Raw genomic sequence first — 22,993 nt, 5'->3', positions numbered from 1 at the left:
AGTTACTCAAAATATCAGAAAACGGAAAATAATAGTTTATTAAAAGATAAATGAATTTGAAATAAAAGTGTAAATGATGATGCGTAAAACGTAATGAGTGAAGGGAAGAAAGCGGCACAAGTATCATATATCTCAAGTTTACTGGTTATCGCTTTGGGTAGTTCAGACAGGAGTGTCTAAGTAATCGCTACAAAAAAAATGTTGAAATCGTATGCCACATCAAGTTCTATTGAGACCGAGTGCATCAGAAAGCGAGTTGATTGCATAAACTTGTATTCGCGTCTCAAACGGGGTGTTGTTACTTATTAAATAAGGATTATACAGAAAACATGTAAAGGAACCTTGAAATACACAGTGTGATCGCTGAGTCTTTCCTGATACCGACACTGCAATCTGTATAATCTGCAAAGGTCTGACATTCGCTATCAGTGGTTCACTGGAATCTTGGTGTTAATCTTCACTGACTAGTGTTTCATTTTTATTTGAAGCTTAATGTTTTAGCAATATATGCAAATAATGCCATTGATAAAGAAGTGAATACACATGGGTATTGAAGAAAAGCTATCATGAAAGGAAAACTGCCTGTACTTTTTATTATTATTTTCATTGAACAATTGATATGGAAATTGTAACTACTCTTCATCACGGGACCAACAATTTTTTATAATGTAAATTCCAAAATAAATACGGAAATGATTTGGCATACCATTTTTGCATCTATCTTTGTATTTAGATCACTAAAATAATTGTCCGCGCATAAATCTAGTTAGCTACACTTACACTGTACGACTATTTAAATTGCTAATTTTCACGAAGTTCATTCATCCCGGCATTATCAAAAAATCATTACTAATATATATTTATTGGTAATAGATTAAGCATTCAACTTATGAAAAAATTGTATTAGACGCTATTAATAGTAAATGTTTTTTTTTCTTTTAAAAAATGTCGCAAATATCACAATTTCCAGCTATGGTATATACGTTGTTGCATTTAGTTGTTTCTATTGCGTTCCGGCGTTTCGGTGCGTTCCAGCGTATCGGTGCGTTCCGGTTTTTCTATGCACCGCACCATTCTAGGGGTGGGGGTGTCTCGTATCGTTGCTTTGGGTAGTTTACCTAGTATAAATAATATCGGATACAGATAAAATACCCCCAGGACAATACCCACCTCCCTCCCTTTCAAACTAAAAGACAGAGCATAATTCCCTCCCCTAGTATAAGTTTATCCCCTTTAAACAAAATTTTAACCAACAAAAATGCACATCGTTCTGTGTCGCCATGGACCGTTTGATTATGAAGCTTAGTGTGGGCCTTGTGTGCGTGTTAGATGTTAGATCATAACTATACCATATAAGGAGATTAAGATGCCTAATGATATAAGGACTTATTGCACGCATGTGTGTTTTTCACCTCACTTTTATAACCATCATTACAGACACATTTAATCAATTGCATTAAATCCTTCAGCTGTTGTTTAACACTTGCATTTTTAAAGTATACCATATCCGTTGGAAATAGAGCATTCCTAGCATAAAGATATACTAAGAATTGAGTGCACTGTATTTGACTAGTATTGTGTGCATTACATAAAATCTGAACCATAATAGTATTGTATTAACATAAAATTCCTTAATAAAATTAAATATTAATATTTCGAATTTCTTTTTTTTCCTATCTCATCTTAAAATACGCTAGTATTTTTCTGACGGTAGAAAAAGTTAAAACACTTGTTCTGGCAGAGTGGACTATATCCTATCCTTCATTTCGTTGTGGGAATTTTATCCTACACCCAAATAACATACGGGTTATTATACATAATTTGTCGGTACATTGTAAGCAAGGAATATGTGTCTGTGGTGCCAAGAATGTTAAGGTTTCTCACATGTCAGAAAAATGGCGGTAAAATTTTAGTTGTAAGTAGAGGGAATTTTTTGCACTTAATCCCAATAATACAATTTAAGGTGTACACTCTGATATTGATGTTGTATGGGTCTTTCTTACAAATAAAACAGTGTTGAGTAGCATGTTCCCTGAGAGGGTAACTAGATGCCAAATTTTCAAGAATACCTCCCACACTTGGCAGCACATATTGCCACTTCTCTATAGATTAATGTATACTTGCTAGTCTCACTGTCTACTCTGAAGTCTGTTGTATGATGGAGACCACTCCAGTGGCCTAAGTGGTTAGAGTATCTGCCTCGGATGCTGGAGGTAGTGGGTTTGAACCCAAGCTGAGTCATACTAAAAACTTTATAAATTGTAACAGCAGTACATGTATAGTAGTCAATGATATCCTCCTCTAAACGTTTCGCCGGGGGGAACAAATGGCTAATAAATTCTTCCCCCCTCCAGCTGAAAATGTCCCCCTTGGGGAAAGAAATGGCTAGGTTATCTCCCCCAATTACACCATTAGAACAATTAAATAGCAAAACTAAATTTATAGAAACAGATACTAACTTATTTTAAGAATTTTATAAGAACAAATCCCTGCTCACCCACCCCATGAATATATTTATTTTTAAAACCAGCCATATTAAAATAAATATTTATTTTACAACCTTCCATATTAACATAAATGTATTAATGTCCATTCTTCATTGATGGGGTTGTATGTTTTTCTTATTTTGTTTGGATTTTATATATAATTAAAATATAAGATGAGGATATATAACTATTTTAAGGTCTCACTTGGAAGAAATATGATAGTCCCAATTTGTCAGTTTTTATTAGCATGTATAAAATACTTTTGCATTTTATTGAAATTGCTTATTAAAAAGAATACAATAGGATGTTTGCAACCAGCTTCGTAAGTATTATAGGTGTTCCTTGCCTTATGTATATTTAAGGAAAGTGTCACAGGTGTGATGATTACAGTACAGGTGAATGTTAATCTTCTAACTGATATTTAGGGGGTTCAGTGGATCAGGGAAAGGTGGTGAGATTTGAAAACAAATAAAGCCACAAAACTTGTATATTGCAAAAACCCACCAGAAATATCATATGTTGTATACTTAGTAATTATCACAGGTAATTCCAGGTGTTCCCTACAGGAAATTGGTTTATAATCCCATTTATTAGAGCATCTGGTGGCATAAAATCTTGGTATAATTAAAGTTGAATATCCGTAATATTACTTCCTGACTCACAATCATGGATGACAAGTTGTACATTGATATAATATTGGATGTCAATGATGGCACCTACCCAGCAAATCTTGCAGATCTCAAAGCTCTCAGTAAGAGAAAGAGTGAATTCAGGTTAAAGACTTTACTGCAAGCAGTGGTGTACTTTACAAAGATAACTTCTTAGAAGAAATGAAGTATCAGCAGTCCTAGCAAGCTTTCATTTTGGTAAGTAATACTTCAGAAATTAATAATCATAATATAATATTAATTCAAAATTCTAAGATACTCAGACAACATGTACAAAGCATGGATCTATTGGTCACAATGCAAAACAACCCCAAACAATTTAACACTTCTTGCTAAGCTAATTAATATATTGATACATCCATGCTCTATCAAAATCAATTATCCATCATTATTGCAGGGGGTGGAAGCTGTTTGTCTCTGCTCTCTGTCTTCCTCTTTTTTCTCTCTATCTTAATACTGTCTACCTCTCTCTCTCTCTCTGTGCCTCTCTCTTCTCTCTCTCTCTCTCTCACTCTCTCTCGTGTACCCGCTGTCTTTCTTACTCTTCCTCCATGTCATCCTTGCTTCCTATCTCCATATGCCTTGTTTTCTTCTCATTCTTCATCACTTTCTCTCTCTATCTTCCTTTGTGCCCTGTTTTCTTGTCTCTCATCTCTGTTTTAAACTCTTTCTTCTTATTTGTCCTCTCTGTCTTCCTACAATAGTCTCTTTGTATTCTCTCTTGTCTTCTTACTCCCTTTCCCTTTCTTCCTCCCTCTTGTCCTGTCTTTTTCTCTCAACCTCTTCCTTTGTCTGTCTTCCTCTTTCTTTCTCTTCCTCTACTCTCTCTCTCTTCCTCTCTGTCTTCAGCTATGTCCTCTTTCTCTCTATCACTTTTCTTCTATGTCTATTCCTTTTTCTCTCTTTCTTCTCCTCTTTCTTTCTGTTGTCCTCTCACTTTACTCTCTTACTCTCTTTCTCTGTTTTCACCATCTGTCTCTAGAACGCTTATAATCCTCTTCCTCTCATTCCTTCTCTCCCTCTGTCTCTCTCTCTCCCTTCCTTTCGTTTTATATCTCAATTCCCTTCTCTCTTCTTTTTCTCTAGCTCTTGCTCTTACTCTCCTCTCTGTTATGCTGTGTCTGTTTTCATCATCTGCCTCAACAGTGTCTCACAAAAACTCCCCTCTTTCTTGCTGTGGTACACAAAACACATAATTATTAATTGTAAACATTCTTTTCTTTTACTTTTCAAGTAATATGGAATTGTTATATTTTTATTTTAACTGGTAAATACACATGGTGGACATGACAAAACATATGAGAAGTGCCACGAAGTGTATTGCTGGATGGGGATGAAACAACATATAAAAAATGTCAACGACTGTTATAAAAACAACAGAGTGAATCTAGGGCCAATACAAACAGAACCTCCTCTGAATTCTTTACCCGTGCCATCAAAAGTGTGGAGTTTAGTTGGAATTTATATTATATGTCCTCTTCCAATGACAGACAATGGGAACAAATATATTGTTGCAGGAACATATAATTTTGTCAGGTGAACTGAGGTTGAAGGTCTCCCCAACAAAAGTGTGGATGAAGTAACAAAGTTTTTACTTAATGTCATATATTGCCTTGGTCCTATCGATCAGGGAAAAGAATGACAAACTTTCACTCAGTCTGGAATTTATTTACAAGACCTTGCAATTACCATTTTAATATCAACGATAAGGGAAACTCCTGTCTCGCTGAACGTTGTATATTAAATTTCATCGTACGTATATAAGAAACTATATAAATATAACGATACTCTATTCTGTCAAAAGCCTCTTCTTGATCTACAAGATCATGCCCCCTCCACTCCTTTAGTTTCCCCCAAAAAAATCAATCGCTGTTTTTACGGTTAGAATTTTGTTATGAAAATAATGTTAATTATTGTTCCAATACATGTTTTAATTCTGTTAGCGGGGATCTTGCTACGTATTGTATAGTCTGTATTTAAAAGCGATATCGATAACCAACTCGCTACGTCTTTTACATCTCCTTTCCCTTTATACATAAGTGTTTCTACCCCGTCTTTCATTGTGGACGTTAGTTCATTATTTGATAGAATATTAACATATAATATCTTTAAAATTGGAATTATGAGATATTTGAAGCTAATATATAAATATGTCGTTAAGCCACAAGAACCAATTAATTTGCCTTGATGGAGTTATTTGAATGCTGCAATTATTTCACTTGATATTTTAAGTTTTTCGCATTAAGACCTAGATCCTGGGGGATTTACGAAAATTATATATTCCCAGCGTATTCTTCTAGCACCCCGTGTGATATATTTGTGTAATGTTTAGGTCTTTTTAAAAGCTGTATATTTATTCCATTATGTGTGTTAGTTTAGTTATGGTAACGTTATCTTTATTAGTTTATCGATATGCCTGCTATTTTTTTTTCTTATGTCTTCCATGATTTGCATCACTCTTGCTTTGATATATAAACTGGAGAATTCTTCTGCCCTTATTTTGTGCCAGTTAATTTTGCAAGCTTATTTCTGTATTTAAATATTTATTATTGTATTGCATTCTCTTCGCCTTCCGAGTCTTATGTTTTACTTGACTTGACAATATGTTTTGGTTATTGATTTAATTGTCCTCTTAATCCTCCCAACAACTCTTCCATTTGGTTGTAATATTCCCTATTTAAAAAGGTTTATAAAAGTACTGTAATTATGGTCTTTTATTCTTAGTCTTCTACAACTGAGTTGTTTAATTTCCATAGGTCCTGACCCAATCTTGCCCAGCTTCACTTGCTAACAGGTAAATCGTAGATACATTAACGGTTGAATAATTAGGTTTTCTTGTATTTCTTTGCAGTTGTGACTGTATTATATAAATTTGTATTTCAGGATGCCTGAAACCACTGCAATCAGTACACGTACTGATGAAAGTAAAATGCAAACTTTCGCTTCATTGGAGGCAACACCAACAAAGGCTCACTTTACTCCCTGAATAATGAACACTTTCATTAGAAGAAGTCTTCTCAGAAAGAGACACTGTACATGATAATAAAAGACTCTGAGAAGCTCCTGTATCTCTTAAAAGTTTGATAGGTACCAGCTTGGTAGGATCACATATGGGTGATATAGAACCTTTTGACCTGAACTGTTCATAATTATCCATAATAAAATCAGACAGGAGTTTGTTTGACCCAACAAATATATTGGTTTCAGTACATGACCATGACCTTTTCCTCCTAGAAATAAGAGGATTTTGATTAGCTATGTCTTGATTATGGTGCTTAGTTTTCAATCTGTAGCAATCAGAAATAACATGCCCTTCTTGCAATAGGTTCGTTTAGAAAGAGATAATGATTTTTGATCTGTCTGATCAGAAACTTGATTCCCAAACGTTTTGCCAGGTTGAGATTTGAAAGTGCACGTATGAAACTGAGATTGCTGTATTACCCAAAACGGCTGAGAAGAAGACTTATCAATAATAAACTTTGTGTGTCAAGGAATAATCATCAACTGTACAAGCAGCATTTTCTAGTTTACACCTTCTGCTTATCAAGCAGATTGTAACATCACAATGGATGCAATTCTTGAACTCTTAAACTAATATTAGTTGTCTGAGGTTATTTTTGTCTTAAACAAACTTCTTTGCTAAGCACCACCTGTCAAATAATTGTTCTTTTTTTGCAAATTAGAAATGTGTCAATCCAGTTTCTTTTTTTATGAGCTTTGCCAGTAAGCACACTTTGTGATAAAAAAATCTAGCACTGTCATGGCCATTTGAAAGTTTTGTCTTTTTTTCCTTCAAAATAATGTAAATATTTATCTACTTCTTTTTCTCTAAAGGGGTACAAAACTAATATTGTTGGCAACATCAAAACCTGAACTTGTATGTAAAGTGGGTGAATGGTCTCCACTTGCCTGTTTACAATAATACCATCCAAATTGTCTTTTTCTGTACTCACCATAGTGCCAAAGTAATGTTTTAGTCCAAGAATAATACATTTTCATTCTGGAAATTTCTAAGGTCAGAATCAAGACTGAATCTTAAACTCAGATTGAAGTAAATATGTTCACTACTGATAATGATCTGTGAATTTATTATGCAGTGATAGATAAAAAGTGGATATGTATATTATGGTGTTTACAAAATATAATGTCACAGGTCAGATACACTATTAACTGGATTAGGAAGAAAAGTCAAGTATATAATATAGATATTCATAACATATAATCATTGGAAAAAAGCATCAAATAAGAAACATTAAATATACATAACACTGTAATTAAATATTTTAAATAAAATATTAGAAAACTAAAAACAATTAATTACAAGTCTCCATACCGGAGACGGAAGTAAATACATCTACATGAATTCATGGTTGATTCTTTGAATATATTTTATGTTTACATTTGTTATCACAGGATATTATACTTTAAAGTATATTCAAGAGGGAATCCATTAGTTAATATCAGTCTCGTCGATTTTCATATTAATATCAATAGATAAACAACGCCAACAACATAACCATGCAACTATGAATAAATATAGGATTTGCTTTTAATATCATCTCCATTAATATACATATTATTTAGCTAGTATAATTTAAACATAGATATATCCTCTTGAAATAAGTTTATAAACATATAAAGAGACAGTTATGACAACGGTCAAAAATTTGCATTAGATTTCATGAAAATGAATATGTCATGGGGCAGATATTTGTAAACAAGTGTGACTTACTATGAAGCTTTTAGTAAAATGTATGTTGCTGTTGTTAAGGGTTTAATGCCGGTTCTCAGTACATGACAGGTTATGTATGATAACTAGTATATTTGGGGAAGGAAGAACCCATGAAGAACCACCGACCCACACAAAGTTACTGCCAGCTTTTTCATATACCACACATTGTCCAAGAAGAGACTTGAATCCATGTGGACAGCGGTGAGATGTCAGTGATCTATACATTTTCATGAAATTAGGTGGGACAGTGTTTTAATGAAAATTGATAAAATTGCATTTTTGGATTGCCATCATGCCTTTCATGTCTAAAAATCATACCAAGTACCCTAGCATCTAAGAAACCGTGTAGGCTTGATTTTGTAATTCTTTGATGCATCTTCAAGGAACATAGCTTGTTTAGTTGAAAAAATGGTATTTTACTATTCATGTCTTTTTCTACATGCTAGGTATATACAATTTTATACTGGGAAGGCTGATACATCATGTGTGGAAAGAAAAAACTCTGTTCTGCACCCTTGAAGGACAACTGCTTCAAGTCATCCACATATGTTATTGTTTCTGTGTTTTTTTTTAAAATGTATTTAACAGTAGAACAGTTATGAATAAATAAACAGTTACTTTTTAAAAATGTATAATATATAATGTATTTAATACAATATTTTGAATTGATAAATTAATGAAAATTTTACATTATCTTTAGCCTTGGAACTATTTGATGTGTCTGCCAGTGTCCAGTTGGTAAATGTAACATATATTACATTCTTTAAACTACGTTATGTTAAAGAATAACATTTGAATTATGTCCCCTTGTACAATTCTTGAACATGAACTTTCGAGTATTGTTCTAAAATATAGACTAAACTAAAAATAGCATTTTTTATATTAAATAAATCATAAAATATTTGTTATACTTTTGTTACTAAATAAATGACAAGAAAATAATTTTATACTGTAATATATATTTCTAATTTATATAATATTTTTGTATTTATATTACTAACAATATTATGCAGATAAATAAAAAGAAATTACAAAAATTCAGATCTTGTGTAATAATCATTTACAAATCTCTTTGTACACAACACACCACCCAAGGAAGAAAATCTGAAATACCCTTTGAATTTGTTAATGAATATCATTCAATTGTTTTTAGAATTTTTTCTGATGGTGTTACTTATTTTGTAATATTACAAGTATATAAGTAATTATTGTGTATTATACTCATCATAATGTCTTCTTTTGTCCATCGCCACCAATCAATCTGTAATGTACAAAGATTCAGTGCAGGGGATGTAACTGCTTCTTGTGTTTCTAAGATACATCAATCTTTGGACAAAGCAGTCCTGCAGTATAAGAGGTTGACCCACATATGAACAACTGGTGCAACATTATGTTCTGAAGCCAATCATTTAAGTTGTACATTTTCTTTAATGAAATGAACACGTCTGATGACCTTTGTCCATTGTGATAAACTATAGTTTTTTTAATTAAAGGATAATTAACCCTTATTTAGACCAACTTGAGCATTCCTTTGCTATCTATGCTCTTCAATCCGCTTGGGAGTAGATTGGACAAGGTGACAGGACCACAAACTGATAGCTGTTGTAGACACAGATCAGTTTTGAGAAGAACGCATCATATAAGGTCCTTTTTGTTTGTTTGGTTCACGTTGGGTAGGGGGCCTTAGTGACCAATTGGTCTAAAGTGCTCGCTATTACAGATTACTGACAGCTCACTTCTTACATGAAATTTTGATAATATTATTTAAAAGGACACATCTATACTGGATAAGCAGTTGGAGATGCACTTATCACTTGATAGATACATTCATGTGACATCAAAGTTTAAAAATTCAATGCTTTTTCAAAACTTAAAAATGTGCACATGATTGATTGATTGTATGTTGGAAATATAGCCTGCAAGTTTAAAGCAAATTAAAACATGTGCTAAAAAAGAGAATAGAACTTTTTATTTTCATATTTTAGCACAGTTAAGAAGTGATGAATTATAACACTTATCTTGTTCTGCGTTCATTTTTTGTTATTTGAGGCACTAACTTTGACCAAATTGGTCCCTCTTTCTTCAAAATGGCCACCTTTTCCATCTTTGATTTGAACAGTATCCACATTTTCCAACCTAGCTGTTCTCAGAGACTTAAGATGCTCAGCAAATGCAAAACTATGTGGCATAACCCAATTATAAATCTTTTCCCACACACCCTAACGCACAAAATGTCAAAATTATGTTGCATCACTCAATGATAATTATAGTCCAGACCTAGTGCTCTGGTAGTACCTGGAATGAATTTAGAATAAAAAAATAAAAGTTGTAAATAATATCTTATTCGTCATGTTCGTGAGTTTGTACTTATTCTGCTATTTCATTTAATTTTAGGTGTCATCATAATTGTAACCACTGAATACAATTTGGACGATTTCCTCACCATGATGCGTGTTGCTTTCCTTATTATAGGAATAATTTATAGTTTTAATTGGACATGCAAATACACAGGTAAGATGTTTCTGTCAAATGAAATTCTTTATTTTTCTCTCTTGATTTATTGCACTCCATGTTAGCTAATACTCATAGCATTATGGGATATGTCTTGCATGTTTATGATCGCTAGTGTTACACTTTTTTGACACAGTGAAAAATACAATTGTTAAATTAAAGTAGAAAGAAAACCTTCATACATTGATCTGTTTCACATTTGACAATTTTTAAGTCACTGCCATTTGTGATTTGGGCACTTTTAACTCTACTTGTCATCAACCAAAAGATGGGATGATCTCTTGTTCATGCCCATCCATTAGATAAGTTTGTTATCACTACTTCTTCCAAACAACTTCGAAATTTGTCATGAAACTTTATGCACACATTCAATTTCATTGTCTACTTGATCTATTTTGAAAATGATATTGGTCATACATCTAATACGGTCATCACAGCAGCCATCTTGATAATCTTGTTATTACTACTCCTCCTAAATGGATGGTCCTATCAGCATGTGGTTTTCACTGAAATATTTCTTATGATGTTTAGTCGACCTAAATGAAAAGGGTACTGATGTGACATCCAAAATACCAACATAGTAGCCATCTTGACAATCTTTTATTGCCAGCTGGAAAATATTATCAGTTCTACTTCTGAATGGATGGTCATATGAACATTGCGTTTTGCTATGAGTCTTCTTATGATATCTAGTTAGTCTTTAATGAAAATGTTGCTGATTTGATGTCCAATATGGTCACCATTGCAGCTATTTAAAAATACAGTTATTGCTACTCCATTTGAATAGATAATCATATCAAGACTAAAATACTTTTTTATAATTTCTAGTTGGTGCTAAATAAAAGTTTGCCAATCTGACGTCCTATATGGCCTTAATGGTAGCGATATTGAAATTCTTGTTATTGCTACTTGTCCGGAATGAATTGTCATATCAGTAATCTAAATTTCTTTCCATGATGTCTAGCTAGCATTAAATGAAAATGGTGCAAATCTGACATCCGATATGGCCACCACGGCAGCCATCTTATAAATCTTGCTATCCCAACTATGTGAACTGTATTGTCTTGGGGATCTAACCTTAAGTAACAGAACAGGATATAAGATGATTTAACACTGACAATTAAAATGAAGAAATGGTCTGCTTTTGAATATCTAGAATCTGTTTTCATCCAGTGGAGCATCAGTACCTTCAAGAGATTCTTGTTATGTGACTTTCATTTAATATTATCATTATTTTTGTGTTCAAAATAGCATTGGAAAGAATTTTATTCTGCTGGTATCACATTAGTATTGCACCTCAGGTGTCATGGGTATGTTGACTAATCATTTAAAGTCAGATGTAGCTTGTTAAGAAAGAATGCTTGGAAGTTCTGCAAATATTATGTAGCAGAAAATTAATTAATCTGCAGTTTATGGCCTTTAATCACATTTGTGGATGTGCAAACTTTGATCTATATCCAGAAGTTGAGATTGTAGCTAAAGCCTGGGAGGAAAATGACAGATTGGATTTTAAGTTTTGGTACGAATGTGCAGAGTGGATTGAAGAATGAAGAAAGTGAGGATAATGTATAATTATAAAACTATCTGACACAGATGTTGGGTTAGATGAACAGTCGACTGAGAAACCAAAATGTGGAGGCAAAGTTTCAGAAATACTAGCTGTTACATTACATGTACATATGGTTACTACAATGCCAAAACCGGAAGCATGTTGTGTAATATTTACAGAAATTGTTGGAGATATAACCATTTTGCATTGGACATCGGTGTTTGAGCTTGACAGCCTTAAGACAAGGAACTTAAGATTGCAATGGTTTCCTTTTGAATAGCACCATGTAACTTTTGATAACCACATGAAAGTAAAGGGAGAAAGATGGTCTGGGTGGAGAATGGCATGGGCCTAGCCAAAGATGATAGAGAAAGGATAAGCCAGGAAATATAAGCTTGCCATAAAATTCTACCAGTGCATAATGCAGGTACTGGTAAATACTGCCGACATTGGCTGAGAGGGACATCACAACCAAACTGATCAGTCTGATCTCATTTCATTACCTGTTTTCTTGTAAGTTTAATTGTATTTGTAATTATTATGGGCTAGAATTCTTTTGAAAATGCTGTGGCAACTTTGACAATGAGGGAGAAGCTCTAGACCATGAAGCCAAACAAAACAGTTGTGGGTGACATCATAGAGAAGCTCAGAACCATGTGGTCACTTTACAACTGAATGATTTGCTGTCCCTGTGACTCTAACCTTCTCACTTGTCTGCATAGTGAGAGATGATAAGCAGAAAAAATGCAACAGCAACTGTGATGACAAGCACCACAAGGTTTCCAGTCAGCTATCCATCCTTGCCAGTGGTCAACGGCAAGAATGATTGACCCAATAATTCCAGGCAGATTTTCCACAGCATTTTCAAAATTCTAGCTCCTCACGATTTTAAATACAATTACATGTATGATACCTAGTTTATGCAAATACGATTGGGAATATTGTTGACTGACAAAACATTATCATAATATGGGTTATTTTGGTTTAGAATCCTTTGACCGCACATAGACTGTAGCCTATGGAAAATTATATTGGAGCAGGTTATGCTCAGCCAATATCAATGAGCTCATATTGCACAGTTTATTATTTAAATGAAAAAAGTTAATGGAGTGCATGTTACTTTCAACAGAGATTTGTACAACATATTTGCACATGGTGGGCAGTGTTACATGAGAAATTCAACAATTTCGTTTAAAGTTGTGCATATAAAAATGTTCTCTTAGTAGTATAATTTGTTATATAACTGTTAGCCTGTCAAGTACTGGTTGTGACACATCACATCACAGCACTTGCCATGACATCTGTCATTTCTCAGCTAGGCTGCTGTTTACAATTTGAGTTTTGTCTGGACATGAATGGTTGTAAAACTTGAGTTGATTGACACATTAGGCCCTGGATAATGCTTCTCGCATTCTTCAGACTTTGCATCAAGGAAGTTTTACAAATGCTTTTTAAAAAATAAATAGGGGCTGCCTAGAAATCTTGAAATGGCTGATTCACAATGCAGTTCATCTTCATTTGATGATTTCATTGGCAAATACTAACTGATAACAGTGTTGAAGACGATGATTTTTACAGTTTTAAAGTCTTACAGATTATGGAGTCGGGAAAATGTTAATGGAGATACCAGTGAGTGATTTTGAACTAAGAAATTATATTCAGTATGAATTCGATGTACATGCTGGATGGACACAACTAGATGGCCCGCCTGTCAACCCTTATTTCAAAATTAAACGCAGAAAGACAGAATACCAAGCTTATTTAAAATACAAACGATTTAAAAGTAGAATGCAGTTTTCGTTTCTTTTTTCAAACAATTTAGCCCTGCTGGATCTTGCACCATAATGTATAACCCTATAGCTGTTGAGGTAAATTGAATAAGTAAGTTAGTAACTGGAAGCAGAACACTTAATGCTGAGAGTAGTTTTTAAAAATGAGTCATTAAAACATCTTTTGAATTTCAATTATCCTGATTTGGAGGAACTATGTTGTGCTCCTTATAGAGAAATTATGCTGGTGCTGTACCCAAAGTTCCAAATGTTTGCTTGAAAAATAACTGCAAGTCTTAAACCTTGTTGAATGATGAGGTCAAACAATGACTCCACTGTTTACAAAACTACAGGCGTATTATAGGCTGTGGATATTGGCAGATTGATAACAATTTTTGCAGCCTTAATCATACTTGCCTCAAAGTTGGCAGATGTGTTTCTATGGCCAAAAATTCTCATTAGCCAGCAGTACACCCTAAACGCTAAAATATAAACAGGAATCCGTTCCTTGGTAGATATTAGGTTCAGTACGATCATTGAACACATATCCATGGTGCTGGGCAATGTCTTCCCTCAGAATCATAGAGTTCAAGCTTATACTAGATGAAGTTGATAAATATAGAACCTTGACAAATGAAATATGGGTTGCAATGTATAATGCATACATATCAATTTTGTTTGATGAAGAGGCAGAACAATAAATTGATTGCATTTGAAAAGCCACACCATGCTATGAGGTCAGAAAATGACTTGCTGGAAATTTATACCAAGTTTTATTGTGTCAGTGAAACAAACTGTAAATGCCACAAAACTATTCAGATGTCAGCTTTCATACTCCACAGGCATTAAGGCCTGTCCACAGCAGTCTCCTAATGCCGTGTGTTAATAGCTAAAACAAATGCAAAATGTAACAGTCTGGGGTTTTTTGGAATGGTCTTCACTACTTTTGAAAGAACTATAATCCCTTTATGCACTTTTGCTTTTATTTGATATTATCTGTATGTTTGCAGCAAAAGGTTGGGAATTACCAATATACTTATTAACAATTTAGTTTTCACTCAGTTTTGAAGTTTGAAAACCAAATGCAATCACATCCATGATTGCAACAGTCAAATCTGGCAACGGTATGAAGGCAGCAATAAGAAAGCTGCACGTATGCATTTTAAATAATGGGAGCATACTTGAACGTCCCTAAATAACCGCTAGTAAATTATATCCAAATTATAATGGACAAAGGGACATTTTCTAGCCTTTAACTGTTAATATTGGGGCATTCCTCTTCTGGTTAAGCACTTTGACTGACCCAGACAAAATTCATTTCATTGTCTTATGGACAGTTTTGATGGTGTTGCCGTCAATGATTACATACCTGGTTAAATTCAACCTCATTGGAGGTATCAGGGTGAAACACTAGGATTTCTGAGGTAATCAAAATAATACAAACTATCTTTGTGTGCATACAATCAGTTTATCAATGCCTTGAACAGTTCAACTATAGTACTTGACATCAGAATGAATTGCAAGCCTTTAAGGATCTAGTTTCCATTAGCATGAGTTTGTATACTTCTCTTATAGTACTTAGAGGATTGTCATGGAGATTTACACACACACACACTGACACACACACACACACACACACACACACACACACACACACACACACACATACACACACACACACACACACACACAGAGTCTCGTTGGATAAAAATGATGTACCTTGAACATATAGTATGGCTGCCACAGCTGCCATCTTGAAAATCTTGTTATTCCTACTTTTCCTATATGGATGGCTAAATCAGCATTGTGTTTTCACAGAAAGACTTCTCATGATGTCTTTAAGTTACACTTTAATGAAAATGATACAAATCTAATGGTAAAGTAATTGGTTACCGAAAAGCAATCTTGAAAATCTTGTTATCACTATTTGTGATTGAATGTCTTTGATCATATCAACAAGGAGTTTTTGCTGAAAGACATTTTAAGATGTCTAGTTGATCCTAAAAACGTCCTGATCTTATCTCCAAATATGGCCTCAAGAATGGGCAACTGGAAAATCTTATTATGGCTTCTTCTTCCAGATGGTTGGTTATATCATCATTGTGCTTTCACCGGAAGAAATCCAATGTCAGGAACTAAATGAAAACTGCGTGAATCTGATATCAAATATAACCACTATGGCAGTCATCTTGAAAATCTTGTTATTACTACTTCTCTTAATTGGAAACTCATTTTACATTGCAATTTTCATTCAAAGAGATCTTATAATGTCAAACTGGTCCTGAATGAAAATGACCCTCAAGATGGCCACCATGCTAGCTAGCTTGAAAGATATTGCTATATCTCTAGTCCTTCCAAACAGACGGCTATATGATGGTGTTTTCAATTGTAGACTTATCGTGATATATGGTTATTCCTTAATGAAAATGGTGCCAGCTGTACATCTTTACAATTCTGGTATCCCTATTCCCACTACGTGGATGATCATGTTGACATGGTGCCTTCACACAAATAATTAGAATAATATCTTATTATGAAAACTCTCTGACAAAAGCATGTTGGACCAGCCCTTGGGGGACAATTTTAAACCTTGTCTTCAATAACTAACATCCCTGAAAGTCACCTTTCTCAAAACTGTGTTCTGCTTTGATTGCTTTACCATTGTTTCTGCTGTATCACTGGAGGTTTGTAGGTGGTGGATTCCCATTGAAAACCTCTCTGAACCTTTTCTGCATGAAGAAACTTGATCTGCATCTGGTAACCAACTATTAATTGTTTTATTGCTTTAGCAATAGATGGCCAAATTTCAATTTCATCAAGCTACAGAAACATTCCATACCCCTTGCAAATTTTGCATGGAAAGAGGCCTTAGATTCCGATTGAAAAGAACTTAGGCTGTTCCACATCCCCATTAAAATACGAGTTCCAAGATGAAACATCAAGAGAAATTAAATCTGATGGGGAATGTAATGCTCAAGCTAACAAAGATGGTCTTTTTTATTTTGCTGAACTAGTTGACTAAACACTTCCCAAGCTTGTAAACAGTCACTCCAAAGATGGGTATTACTAATTCTGTTTGATGGTTACAAATCACATTTATATCCTGAATTATTTCAATGGTCTAAACCAAAACAACATAATTGTATTTTTTCTTCATCCCCTCTCAACACTCACCACCATACTAGTCACCTGACTCAGCCTTTGGATTTATGCTGTTGTGGTCATGTAAAAGCAATTTATAATCCTGAATATCAATGTTTCCTATAAAAAGAACCAATTTTACAACTCACTAAGTAACAAGTATGTTGTTTGTGGTACTAGGGTAATAAAGAGGGTCAATGGATGTTGATGCACACACTGGACATATCTCTTGTTCTGCTCTGATACTTGGTGTGGTCAATTTAGATGTTATCATTGTCTTCACTGGACACATATATCATTCTGCTGTGATTCTAGGGTAATAGGAGGGGTGATGAATTTAGATGTCTTTTTTGCCTATAGTGAACAATGAACTGTATTTGTTCCATGACATAAATGCTGACGTGAAATGATTTGATATTTTTATGTATTGTTTTAAAGTTTTAAAATGATATAAATATGCTGTATCATTTGTAATTTTAGGTAGCGTTCCATTAGCTGTTAGTGATAAAGTTGAGTTATATTATATATTTTCACATCTCTGCTTTTGAGGAGTTTTTAAATATATTGTTATGGTAAATCCTTTCCCTAAATACTGAAAAGAATGGTATCTTGTTCAATGTGTTAAATATACTAAATATCATGACAATTGGATTGCTGTTCAATTTTAAACAATATATTGTGATGTATTTTATGTATTTTATGATGGTATGTACTTTAAGTACCTTGAAATAGGAGGGACCATCCTTTATTCAAAAGATTACCCTCAACAGTAGTGCTGTTTATTGTGCACAGATGATTATGCATGCAGCCAAGAACAGGGAAATTTCTGCTTCTTGTAAAGCTTTAGATGTAGAAGTGCTTTTTTCCTATTTCAAAACAAGTGCTAATCCTAATACTTTAATCACTCTATCTGGCCATTTATGACTTTCGCTTAAATTCTTATATTGTTATAGATGGAGGGAATTACTCTTTAAATGTGCCACCTAATTTCATTCTTAACAATGCAAGGTACAGTTAATTGTTTAAATGTATATGTATATTTGTACGTATGATATATATGATCTTTGATGTTTACAATGTTTTTACTTTATATCTGGACTGTGCAATCTGAAATAGAGAAATCTTGTCTTGTCTCATCATTTATTCCTTCACATTTGTTTTTGTATTACAATAAATGGTCATTGACAGATGAAAATGTCAGGATTTAATCAAGCATGTCTCATGACAATTTGAACCTCAAAAAGCAGTACTGTAAAAGAACAACTCTAGCTGGCTTGAACAAAAATCCCTGAAGTTAGAGTTGCTAAGACGCCACTAGAAAATGTAATTTTAAATTTAAGTGAGAACGAAATGGAAAATAAATAAAAAAAAACAAAACAGGAGCTCCCTTTAAACAAACATGCATATATTGAAAACCATTTGGTTTTATATGGAAATGCTGTGTGCATTCCAGGCGAAGATCAGTGTTAAACTTGGCGCTAAGTATAACAACAGACTCTGGGCAAGAGACTTTGCTTTGTCATTTGATAAAGTCTTAAGAGAAAAAGTTAGGTGAGTCTGAATTTCAGTACATTAATTTTCATTCTTACTGATGGAAGGACAGGCGCTATGGTACTGATCAACATATATTACATATAAGATACCTTGACAATAAAAAGTCAAGACTTTTCAAGAAATGAATCGTTTTATACTTATACTTTATTTGTTTTCATTCTTCTGTGAATAAAAATACATATTTATCATAAAGTTTAGGCAAGAGACTGAAACTTTGGATTTTAAGAAACCACTTATCCTGACTAGTGGTTGAAAAATGAAATTTATTTTAACGGCTCTTACTCCAAGATTACTGGTGACCACTTGCTCCCACCAAGGAAAACAGGCTTACGTGGGTGGAGACATTATGAAGGCGTGTTTAGTTTCTGAAGTATTTTTGGAATAATGATTGAAAAGAATCAGTTTCTGGTTTATGGTTTGTATTAATTCATATCTCTGTATTGTCAAAAAGAATTTCTTAATCACCATTTTGGACTATTCCGGCAACCTAGTGGTTAGAGCATTCACTTCGGATGCAGGAGGTCGTGGGCTCAAACCCCAGCTGAGTCATACCAAAGACTTATAAAAATGGTACTAACAGGTGCCTTCTAGGCATGCTAAATTCTGCAAAATATTTCATTTTTCCACTGTTTTCCATGGTTTTCTATGTTTTTCCATGGTATACGGTCCTTTTCCAGAGTATAATATGGAAAAAATACAGCCAGGTGGTGTCAGAATAATGTGACTGGGTGGGACATCATGCTACAATGTCTGCAGTATGATGCCCCAGTGCTAGACATCAATATAATCTGCCACACTACAGACATATTAGCGATATTACTGCAAAATGTTTTAAATCTACATTAAAAATCCAAAACACACATATGCACTTTTTATAACTTTTATGGCAGTGTCAGGATATATTTTCATAAGCAAATTTCTTCATTTTTCTTTAATTACAGAAAGAGAAAATCATTTAGCTAACGTGAAATTAATTACATCTGGAATGGCACCCAAAATAAATTAATCTTTGGAAACGGGAATAGATCAATTTATGGCATTTATTTCTTTTTTCCAGGTGCCAATCCTACAGTGACACTGACTGCAAGCAGTTCACCTTACTTTGATATTGGAGGATCACTATCATTTACATGTGCAATCAGTGAGGATGTAAACATTTTTGTTGTTCATCTATTCAGAAATGATATTGATAACCCGACTATCGTAATCAACATAAATGATTGTTCGTTTTCGAAGGTTGCCAGTAGAGATTCTCATTCCTACAACATCACTTGTGAGCAAAGGATGACAGTCTATATAGTAATGAGTGTAACTGTTGCTACTGATGACAATCTCACATGGCGTTGTCAAATGGGAGCTTCATCAGGAGTATGTTACTCACCATGTATTAGCACATCCACTGTCACAATAGTTCAGAGAGGTAAGTTAGTAACAGTGAAAATTTTAGCAAGAGAAATGATTTATTTAAATACATTTATGTCTATGTTTAGAACTGAGTGCTATGGTTATGGTAATTTTGAAAGGTTGGAAGCTGGAAACATTCTGGGTTGGAAATTTAATTTTCATGTCCTTCAGGGCTGTACTGATTGTTTACCTTGTCACTCGTCAAGAACAAGCTGCTACAGGGCTTCTATGAAACTGAAAAATCAATAGCAGAGTATGCCTTTATCCAGAACCACTTTCAGATGTAATTAATGTGATCGATTCAAAGATTCGGAGACTCCCCTTTTCTAGGTGTCATCTTAAGTTTCTGATCATCAAGATTTTTTATAAAAAAAAACAAAGCTGCCAACAAATCAATTCTAGATTTTCTAAGTGTTGAAAACAAATCATACATCATTTCATTCAGAGTCAGCACATCTCATTAAGATATTACTCCCCAAATCTTTAGTGCCTACAAGACATGGATTAGAAAGCATGACTTGGTAATAACTTACCTTTTCGTATGCATTTTACATAATCAGTTCAAATATCTACAGCAAGTCATATCAGACAAATTACACGTAATTGATATAATTATATACCTAGTGCATATCAATTGTAAAAATTGTGTTGAGCAATACTGACATAATCTTTCCTCAAAGGATTCCAGTTTAATCATGCAACCATTTTTCACTTTCGGTAAATGGGGGGGGGATCATTTTTTAAAACAAAATGTCAATCAGTAAGTGTTTTCTAACATGAAACTGGAATAATATATTTAGTTTTTGGCTTAAGACACAAGGTGGCAACTAGGCATAGCAGGTAAGTCAAGTGGTCTAGGTGTTTGCCTTTACATATTACTGATATCCCACCTGTGTCTGTGGGAGTTCCAGTCTCATCTTGGTGAAGATTCTATTATGAGAATGCTTGCCAGAAACCTCCCATGGATTGGTGGCTCTTCCTATGGTTTACCAGGATTCATCTTCAACCAGATATACTGGTCACCATTTTAAGGCTATCATGTGCTGAAAAATGGAGTTCAAACCGCAAAAATGAAATGAAACAGTTAAAGCTGTTAACTGGTACCTGACCTTACATAATTACCCAGGTAATAATATGAGCAATAGGGTACCTGTTGACCGTGTGCAAGTTTTCTGCCAGTGCTTCTAAAGAGCACTCACTATATTTTAAAGCTGACAATCCTTTGCCTCAGAAGAAATACATGTACCTTATTTACCCTATATGATGGGCCAGGATAAAATAATTGTTTGTTTTCCTGTCCCAGAACTTACGGTGAAACATTGTTTGATTTTGGTCATATGTCCCAAGACTTAAGAAACGAATTTTTTTAAAATGCATTTGTGCTCAACCCCCCGCGCACGTTGCAACAAAAGGGATAAATAAATTGCTTAAATGATAATACATGTAAACATGAAGAAACTAACCTTGTATTGTTATCATTTATTCCTTTTTTAACACGAGCATTAAAGAATAAAATATGACCATGAAATCAGTATACTGTAGCGTATATCAATTATGTCCAATAACACACACCACATTGTTCATTGACGTGAACATTGAGAACAAATTGTGTGTGGCTGTGCTCAAAGGTTTGAAGATGATATCTGACTGAAAATTGGATTAAAAGAAAAACGCACACAAGAGGGAAATAATCAACCGATATCTTGAAGACGCCATTCTTTTTTTTCCACGTATGACACTGCGTTAGGTGCAAACAATCAAGATTGAATTATATCCAGGTCTACTGTATGACAGTATCTCGCAAATAAAAATCATCATTTGAAAACAAATTCACTTGAGTGTAAATGACAATCTTTTCACCAGCTAGGGTCTCAGAATCATCCTTACTATTTACCCGCAGACATCAGTGCACCTTTGTACTAATTATAACTAAAGATGACAAGCACATATAAGCCCATGTGGTAAATAAACACAACTGGAGGCCAGCAGTAAACTTCTTATTTGAACTTACCGACATGGCATCAAAGACAAAGGTTATTTTTATTGCAATGTAAGCCAACCTCAGAAGCCGACTTTGGACTCTGAAGCATGAATTTGTTTAAAAATTATATCACTACAAAGGTTATTTTATTGCAAAGCAAGCTGACCTTTGAAGCCGACTATGAATTCTTTTAAGTATGCTGATTTTATAATTTTTAATTTTGAATATACAAAGAAGGCCGAGAGAAGGAAGCTAACCTTAATTCCTTTTCACCGGTATTCAGGGAAATATTGAAAATAAATTGAAACAATGGAACAGTTTTTTTAAAGTGAAACAATATAGTGCTGTGTGCGCGAGCATCGATGACCCAGCATCGCCCAAAAGATTAGGAGAAAATAAAATCACATGACGAATTCATGAAGGCCAGAAGAGAAACAGATTATTTCGTCGACTATATGATCAATGACGATGAAACTATAGTGTACTTTGATCACATTCCTGGATGGGCTGACGATAAGATGGGGGTCAAAAGAGTGATAATTAGCAAGACTAGTGCAGAGTTTTAAAAAATCTGACTTTTTTCCTTGCAGTTTTTTCTTCTGGTGATGTGTTGCCGCTAACAATTTTTCATGGCATGACAAAGTTAAACAAATATTCATGTACCGAAACATTAAATCGTATGTGTGCAGGAGAAAGGCTGTGTTGACGAGATACTGCTGCAGTGAATTAAAGAGTTTTATCTCAAGTGCAGTTTATATTTTCCAAAATTAAATTTCAGTTTGAGTGCATTTTCCAACATGTAATTTTCAATTGATTTAAAAGGGGTACCACAACTTTCGACTCGAAAAAACAATGTGTCCCAGAACATACAGTGCACAAATACGGTGTTCCAACCTAATAGGGTAATAACAGTTCATTTTCATTGCCAAGCAGAGGTGTGACTCTTCCAGTAAATAATTTACACTCATGACATAACTTGTTTTCCCATGTGACAACCCTTTAATTGCACCACAAGTGTTGATCAGTTGCAAGTAACAGAGGTGATTATTTGATCTTGCTGCACAACTTACATGTCTTCAGTTGCAAACCTTAATAGATTTCACAGATTGTATGGTCCAAGTGTTACTTACAAAGCTCAAGCTCAGTCTATAAATAATCATCTGCATATGATAGTGCGACCAAGGAAAGAGAGTCAGAT

At 34.1% G+C, this 22,993-nt stretch overlaps 1 protein-coding gene across 2 annotated transcripts in view; it reads left to right on the top strand.

Moving 5' to 3' along the window:
* The window catches only part of LOC149792838 (uncharacterized), a 96,795-nt gene that overhangs the window by 5,151 nt on the left and 68,651 nt on the right, over window positions 1–22,993 (top strand). For both annotated transcript variants that reach the window (XM_089966611.1, XM_089966610.1), the window contains exons 2-3: window positions 10,281–10,397; window positions 19,468–19,830. In XM_089966611.1, the coding sequence (XP_089822737.1) occupies window positions 10,331–10,397; window positions 19,468–19,830 (430 nt within the window). In that variant the 5' untranslated portion in view covers window positions 10,281–10,330. The remainder of the gene's footprint in view (window positions 1–10,280; window positions 10,398–19,467; window positions 19,831–22,993) is intronic.

Source organism: Sinohyriopsis cumingii, chromosome 8, assembly GCF_028554795.1.
Source record: "Sinohyriopsis cumingii isolate HCF-2022 chromosome 8, ASM2855479v2, whole genome shotgun sequence".
Lineage (NCBI taxonomy): Eukaryota > Metazoa > Mollusca > Bivalvia > Unionida > Unionidae > Sinohyriopsis > Sinohyriopsis cumingii.
This window is presented reverse-complemented; position numbering and strand designations above follow the sequence as displayed.